The sequence below is a fragment of the Sylvia atricapilla genome, chromosome 25 (genome assembly GCF_009819655.1).
Source record: "Sylvia atricapilla isolate bSylAtr1 chromosome 25, bSylAtr1.pri, whole genome shotgun sequence".
Classification (NCBI taxonomy): domain Eukaryota; kingdom Metazoa; phylum Chordata; class Aves; order Passeriformes; family Sylviidae; genus Sylvia; species Sylvia atricapilla.
Window position 1 is genome coordinate 5,634,065 of NC_089164.1, and position 7,858 is coordinate 5,641,922.

The window sequence follows — 7,858 nt, forward strand, 5'->3', positions numbered from 1 at the left end:
TGCTTTATGGAGCTACTGAAACACTGCTCTGGGTGGAGCAGACTCGTTTGCTGGTGGGGAAGGGCTTCATTCCAGCAGACCTCTGCTTGGGCTGGGTTACAATGTCCTGTGGCTAATGAGATGTAGGGGCTCATTGAGTGGGGCTTGAATGTAATTTGATGTGGGACATTTAAGTTTGAACCTATGGCAACTACTTGAAACTTGTACTTTGAGTGCTTTGGTGTTGGCCTCTCTTGTCTGAGCCCCAGAGCTGGAGCAGTGTCCCTGTTGTGGCACTGTGGGGACAGGCTGGGCCCTGGGTGACACTCAGCCCTCTGTGACTCCAGCACTCCTGGGAGACCCAGGACACTCCCAGAGGCTGCACCCAGGAAAGGGAAGTCATTCAGTGTGGCAGGGTTTGCTTCTGACAACGAGGGGAACCAGACCCTTCTCACACTCCCAACCCAGCCTAGCACATGTGTGCACATCAGAATGTGCTGTGCCCCAGTCCCAAGTCTGCCCAGGATGGACACAGCTGTCTTATTTTTTCAGTGATGATTTTAGTCCAGGAATTATGCTTGAAAGCCATGGTGTGAGAAATAACCACTTTGTATGTATTTACAAACCCTTTTTGGTATGTTTATATACGTTATAAAATGCATAGAATTAATTAGTTGCAGCTGGTTTGAACGGCCTTTATGGAACTGAAATATATTGCTGTCTTTATAGGAGCCAGTGCTAAAGATTACTGAAAAAAGGATCATGCTTATCTGCAGAGAGGGAAAACAGCACATTCAGGGTACACCTGAGCTTCACCTGCTGTTCACAATCACCAGAGCAAGTTCAAGGCATGGCCCTGAGCACTGGGCAGCGTGTACAAAGTGAGGGTCAGAGGTACATTTGCATTTGTGAGAACTGCCCAGGAAGTTTTTCTGAGTATCCAGAGTCAGGCTGTTGAGACACATTCCCAGAGCAGTCTGCAATCCAAACTTGCACTTCTTCAGGATCTGAGCTGCTTGAAGGCAGACTATGTTTTTGTAGTACAAAACACAAAATCTTGGAACAGAGAAGGGCTTAGGAGTATTTTTTTACAAAGGGTTAAGCTTTTTCCCTCAGGGCCTCATGAGAAAATGGAATTGAAGTCACACCACTGCACGTCCCCGCTTCTTCTCCTCCAATCCCATTTGCTGCCCCACTGCACATCCCCATCCTTGCTTCATTCCAGCGTTTCAAGCGCTGGAGACTGGTGTGTCTGCAGGGTGCTGGAGCAGAGGGGGCCCAGTTTGTAAGAAGGGGTGTTCCCTTGGAGATGCCATCCTTTGACTGTCTTTCAGATGGCCGCGCTGGGAGAGGCCCGGCTGAGGGAGATGGAGGCACTGCGTGCCCTGCGAGCAGCGAACGAGGTGAAGGTGCTGTCGAGCGAGGAGGACGCCGAGCTCAAGGTGTGTCTGTGCCAGAAGGAGCCAGCTGCTCCCATGATCCAGTGTGAGCTCTGCAGGGGCTTCTTCCACACCAGCTGCGTGCCGGTGCCCGGCGCTGCGCCGGGGCCGCGCGTGTGGCTGTGCCCGCACTGTCACCGCTCCGAGAAGCCGCCCCTGGAGAAGATCCTGCCGCTGCTGGCGTCTCTGCAGCGCATCCGCGTGCGGCTGCCCGAGGGCGACGCCCTGCGCTACATGATCGAGAGAACTGTGAACTGGCAGCACAGAGCACAACAAATGTTGTATTCAGGGAATCTAAAACGCATCCACGACAAGATTGGCTCAGGATTACTGTACAGCAGGTGGCAAGCCTTGACGGGCCAGCTGCCAGAGACAAACAAGGTGAGGCTGGGCTGGGGCTGGCCTTCCTGGCACCAGGGGCGCAGGATCGGCAAGGACAGGGGTGACACTGCGCTGGGTTTGGGTCTGCTGTAGCTCCCTACAAATTCTGACAAGACAGAGGGTTTGTTCCTGCTTTACAGCTGTCAGGATCCTGCTGTGTCCCTCAGCCAGGATATGCGTGTGCCCTAGGAGCAGCTTCGTGTTCCCTTCTGCTGGAGTCCTGGAACAATTCCTCCCAAAGAGCCTGTTTTCCCCTCTTCCAGCTCCTGTGTTCTGTGACACAGCAGGCTGTGACACCACCAATGACAGAGTTGCTGAGTTACTGTTTCTGGAGGCCTCACTATTCAGTTGGTCTTTATATTCTGCTCCTACAAGTATTCAAACAGAGTTTTTAGTGTTGAGAAGTACTGACAGAGGCACAAACTGTCGTATGCATTACCAGCTTGGCTCTCAGACAAGATTGTTTTCAACAAAGCGTCTTCATCCTTTGCTGCTTCTCCTGACTTCCACTAGACCTCCCAAGCTGAATATTCTGCTCATATTGCTGGGTTTAGCCACAGCTGTTTCAGGTGGGGTAGTGAGGGAGTTTTCTCTTTTTTTGATTAAGATCTTTCAGCAAAAAGCACAAAAAACATAAAGAAGGAAAGGAGGTAAAGAATTTTCATGAGATAACAAATGCAGAAAAGTATCAGAAATCAAAGCTCTATGCTGTATAAAGAACATGAAACACCCCAAAATGCAGTGTACTCTGTGGCTTTTACATTTTGAAACACCTTAGTTTTGCTTGTCCAGTCCAGTTACAGTTTGGCTGTGTTTCTGTTTTCACATTCACTTATGTTAAAAACATAAACCATACCACACGTGCCTGATGGGGTGTTGCAGCTCCTTCTCATTCACCTGGCTGTGCCAATGCCTCATGGACCAAATTTTTCAAGCAGGCAAGTCAAGATAATAGCTATTTAAATATCTTTAGGTATTTAAGAGAATTGTTCTTGTCATTTAGGTCTGAAAGTATAATTTTGCTAGGTCAGCTAGTGTAGCTGAGAAGAGCTGGCCAAGATTTTGGAAACAGAAGTTGATGTTTCAGCCAGAAATTGAAACAGTGAGTTTAGTTTTATTTGCATGATGGTATTAGCTGAGCGTGGAACTGTGAGGTTCCTCCCACCCAGAGCAGTGTAACCATTTTTGAGGGGTCAGGACTTTAAGTCAGTAAAACTCCCAAATCAGGATGTTTCTGGCTGAGCTAGTCCAGGTCCCTGTGACCACATTTCTCAAATCAGAGATCCCCGGGAAGCTCAGTGGAAGAGCATCTAACCAGGTGCCTCTGCCTGAGTCCCTCACTGAGCCAGGGACCCTTCTAGGCCAGGCACCCCACACACCTTGGTGCAGGTGTGAGCTCAGACTTCAGTCTCCCTGGATTTGAGGTGGTATTCTGGTGAATCCACTGTCTCACCATGACTGTCCTGTCCTGTCCCAGTTCTGTTTTCCCTGTCATCTGGGCTAGTTCACCACTCACTTCCCCAAAAGAAGCTCTTCAGTAACCACTGGAGTTCAGCTGCTTTGACAACTGCCCAAAGTGAGGAACGTGGGTGAGTTTGAAAAATTCCCTTGGGAGCAGCATTGGGGATTGAGGGGAACCATATTCTGCAAGGGTCCCAGGCACCTGAGTTAGTGAGGCAGAGAGTGTTGTGGAAGATTCCTGGTGAGATGCCCCTGGCAGTGTCAGGAGGTGCAGGGTTTGCTGTTGATGTGTCCCTGCCTGAGCAGGGCTGGACTGCAGTCTTTAGGACCAGGGCAGTGAGATATAAGATTTCAGTAGCTGTTAGGGAAACAAGTGTTGATCCTATCACAGTTATTCTGCATTTCAAACTCCACGCTTAGTGAAACCATCTGCATTTTGTTTTCTAGGTGTCACAGACAATTGGAGCAATGTCATTCTCCATGCCTCATGACTGGGATAACAGAACCGTGTATTTGCATTCTCCATTCTCTACAGGACAGCACTGCATCCCACTTCATGGTTTGTAATCTTCACTTTGGTTTGGGGGTTTCCCCCTGCCCCTTCCTTTTTTCTCCCATGTTTGATGGGGCAGGGAGGGTATCCTGGCCACCAGGAGCTGGCTGAGCAGGCCTGTGACTGCACACCACTGGTGGTGGTTTTCTTCATCTCCTCAACAATTTTGGAGCTCAGGTGCAGCTTTGGCAGAGGGGTGCATTTCTGAATGATCGAAATTTCCCATGTGTAATGAAAAGATGTGGTACACTGGGATGAGGAATCAGGAGAGCTGGCCCCTTCCCACAAGAACAGCTCCCTCAGGCTGTGCCCCGGCCAAGCTGCAGAAGGGGGAAGGAAAGGGAGGGGCCACTGGAAGTGTAGGAGGTGGATGGGAACAGCAGGGGTGTGGTGCTGGAAGCCGTGGGATACTTAATGCACAGGACACGACGCCATGTGAGTTTTGCTGCAGCACAACTGTCCAGCTGTCAGAGACTGGAGCTGCCCCAATGGGGCTGCTCTGGTGGGGTCACTCAGCACAGACTCTGGACCATCCTCATCTCAGACTCGGTGGGTTGGACTAACAGACAAGCTGTTAATTGCATCATTTTATGACTGTGGCAGAAATTATTTATCATTTCTTCCCTCCTCATGCGTAATGCTCCAGGGACACACATCTAGACTCACCTTCGTGTCTCTGCAGCTCAGTCCATACCAGTGTTGGAAAAGCCATTTCAGTGGAATGTTACCTTCCACATCAAACAAAGCAGTTCTTTGTGTCACCAGGTTTATTTTTCATATTTGAGTTGTAGTGTATTAATAAGCTGTTATTTATACAAAGATTTTGACCTCCCCAGCCAGGACTGTGTCAGAGCCCTGCGTGAGCTTTGGAGCCAGTAGCAGCAGTGGGTAGTAACCACAGAGCAGGACCTTGTCACCAAGCTCATCCTCTCAGCCTGCCTTCCTCTCATCTCATGGCTCCCTGTACAGATGTCACTCAGTTTGCTCATTTTACCCACTCATTAGGGAGTGAGGGGATTGTCACACTCCCATAGCTCCCGAAGCTGGAGAATTTGCCAGGAATGATGGCAGTGCCTTATCCTTGAACCAGCAGGGAATGGGAGCATGGCAGGGTGCTGAGCCACAGTGCAGGAACTTCTGTACAAACCTTTATCTTTCCTTTTAACCTTGCTGTTAAAAATGAGCAGTCAAGAGGGAGCATATAAGAACTAACTCATACAGTTGCAGATTAAAAGTGTTTCACCATTTTTTGTTGTGCTACCAGAGTTGTTTCATTGTGCAGTACTTGTCACCGAAGAATTCCTCCTGTGTCTCCTTGTCTTTCACTAGTCATTAGCACTGAGCTGGATGAGCTGATGATGGAAGCCCAGCTGCTGCAGGTTTCTTTGCCCGAGATCCAGGAGCTGTACCAGGCCCTGTTCACGAAGCAGAGCCCAGCCCTGCAGCCAGAGCAGAGGTCACCCAGCACAGCCACAAGTGAGAAGGCAAGTGTCCAACAGCAGCATTGAGCTGGAGCACACTGGGGAGGGGCTCTGCCTCAGTCCTTGGGTTTTACAGGGGTTTGTGACTGTACTTCCATGAAAATACATTTTCCTTGTGCAAAAGGAGTCAATAAGTTGATAAGAAATTAGTTACAAAATATTGAATACAATTTGTAGACTTACACCTTTTTGAAATTTAGCTGTGTGTTTGTGGTCAGTCTCTGTACTTTAAATACATCTGTCCTGATTTCATAGAATTGCAGAATCCCAGACTAGTTCGGGTTGGAAGGGATCTTAAAGCTCATTTTGTTCCACCACTTGTCACGGGCAGGGACACCTTCCACTAGAGCAAATTATTCCAAGTCCCATCCTGGCCTTGGACACTTGATTCTCATCCTGTGTCGAGGCTTTCCAAGGGAGTTGCTGTGGAAGCTGTGGGCTCAGAGGCAGGAAATGAGGATGGTTTTCTCTCTGAATTCCGTCCCCTGTGGCCTGACCCTGCATTTGGCTCCTCTTGCACATCTCATGCTGCTGAAAATGCAACACTCTCAAACACTGCACTTGTCCTTAAACCTATTCCTAAAATCATGCTATGGACAACAGGATAATGGGTGTTGGCTGCATACTTCCAACCTTGCCAAAATGTCTTTCCCATAGAATGAGTGTTGCCGAGGGAAAAAAGATGGGATTAGTTACATGGAGAGAAAACTGAAGCGGCGTTTTGAGAGGGAGAGCTTCTGTGATGAGAAGAGAGCGAGAGTAAAAAAGATGAGAACACCCAAAAAGAAGAAACTGAAACTGAATCACTCAAAGGATCTGTGCAGTAACAAACTGGACAGAGAGCGGGAGCGGCTCCTGGAGCTGCAGCGTTCCAGCGACAGCCACTTGCTGCCCTCAGACGCGTCATTCTCTGAGCAGGAGGACTCTGAGGATGAGGATGCCATCTGCCCAGCTGTGAACTGCCTCCAGCCCGAGGGGGATGAGGTCAGGAGTGCTGGCATCTGGGAGAGGGACCGTTGGACTGCAGAAAAGCAGTGCACGAGGAGAGTGGGAGGCCCTGGCTAAGGCAGGGCCAGTGTCCCTGCAGCTGGGATGGGCAGGACAGAGCCCACCTGCCCTGGGGCAGCTGTGTGGCATCAGAACATCTGCACGCCGTGGGAGGGGGCAGGTGGGGCCGTGCAGACACTGTGTCCGTGGCTTGGGATACAGGTGTGGATAGGCTCAGTGGGTGGGGGCAGTGCCTGGGGCTCTGCTCAGGCCCATCCGTGCTGGAAATGGAAAAGAGAGACGTTGAGTGTCTGATAAGTGGGGAAGCAGTGGGGAGATAAGGGAGAGTGTGCGCTGTCCACAGCCCCAGAAAGCAGGGAGCACAGTGAGTATCCAGCAGCAGCCAGCTGTGGAACAGGACAGTCCTCATGTAACTAGACCGCTAGCCCCAGGATGACCCACAGGTGTGGGGAGCTTGCCTGGCCCTGCTCTGACCCCTGTGTCTGCTCTTCACCAGGTGGACTGGGTCCAGTGTGACGGCAGCTGCAACCAGTGGTTCCACCAGGTGTGTGTGGGCATCTCCCCGGAGATGGCCGAGAAGGAGGATTACATCTGTGCCAGCTGCGCCGGGAAGGACGCCCAGTACAGGAAGTAAAACCCCCAGAAACCCTTCAGGACTTGAGTAAAGAAGGTTCCCAGTTTTCCAGTTAAGCCACAGGGGCTGGTTCAAGAACCAGAATTGCAAATGGTGCTACTTCTATCCTTATGGGATCATTTTCCAGAACTCAAAACGATTTTTGACACTTTTGTATTTTCCCTTGATCTGTTTGTGGTTGTTGAGGTTTGAGATGCTGACTGTTTGCAGGGGTTTCCACCAATTGGGAAGGCATTTGACACATGCACCTTCATTGTACAGCATTCAGTTACCTCTGGGATTTACCTGTGTATTTAATTCAGCTTGGTTTGGGTGCAAAAACAAACAAATAAACCCCTGCACCATGAATTTTCCAATAATCCTCTTTTGAGGAAATCCCTGTTTACTCTGTTAACTCTTTGGAGACTTTAGTTTTTTTCCACTTTGTTTTTCGTAGACTAGGTTTATTTATCTGAGCAATAACTTCTATGTCTGGTTTCAGTGACTGGAATGACAACTGAACAGCGTGTTGCTTCTAGCATTGGTTGATGTACAGACAGCAAATGTTAGATCCTAGTGTCACTGAGGGCCCTGTGATGTAGAAGACAGGAAAAAAAAATCTGTAAAGTAATTGCCACAGCTGTATTTTGGCTTTCTCCTTTTTTGGGTAGCTTGTATCAAATGTTGCAGTTTATATTGTGGAATAAACCCCTGGTTATGTTATAAAATTAAATGTTGTTGTTTTTTAGAGAGTTTGAAATGCAGTTTTATTTCCCTCTGAATCCACACTGCATCGCTGGGTTCTCTTAGCCAAGAAATAATCACCTTCCAAAGAAGCAATGCAGAAGGTGTGGTAGTTCTTGTCTGTTCAGGTTTGGAAGGAGGAGGGAAGTCAAATTGTTATACCAAAAAGAAAAAAAAAAAAATGCTTTTCCAAGATTTT

At 49.0% G+C, this 7,858-nt stretch overlaps 1 protein-coding gene across 1 annotated transcript in view; it reads left to right on the forward strand.

Moving 5' to 3' along the window:
* The window catches only part of KDM5B (lysine demethylase 5B), a 56,406-nt gene extending 48,758 nt beyond the window's left edge, over positions 1-7,648 (forward strand). The window contains exons 23-27 of the mRNA XM_066335691.1: positions 1,314-1,799; positions 3,708-3,819; positions 5,143-5,297; positions 5,952-6,278; positions 6,799-7,648. Coding sequence (XP_066191788.1) covers positions 1,314-1,799; positions 3,708-3,819; positions 5,143-5,297; positions 5,952-6,278; positions 6,799-6,936 — 1,218 coding nt within the window. The 3' untranslated portion in view covers positions 6,937-7,648. The remainder of the gene's footprint in view (positions 1-1,313; positions 1,800-3,707; positions 3,820-5,142; positions 5,298-5,951; positions 6,279-6,798) is intronic.
* Positions 7,649-7,858: the final 210 nt, after the last annotated feature.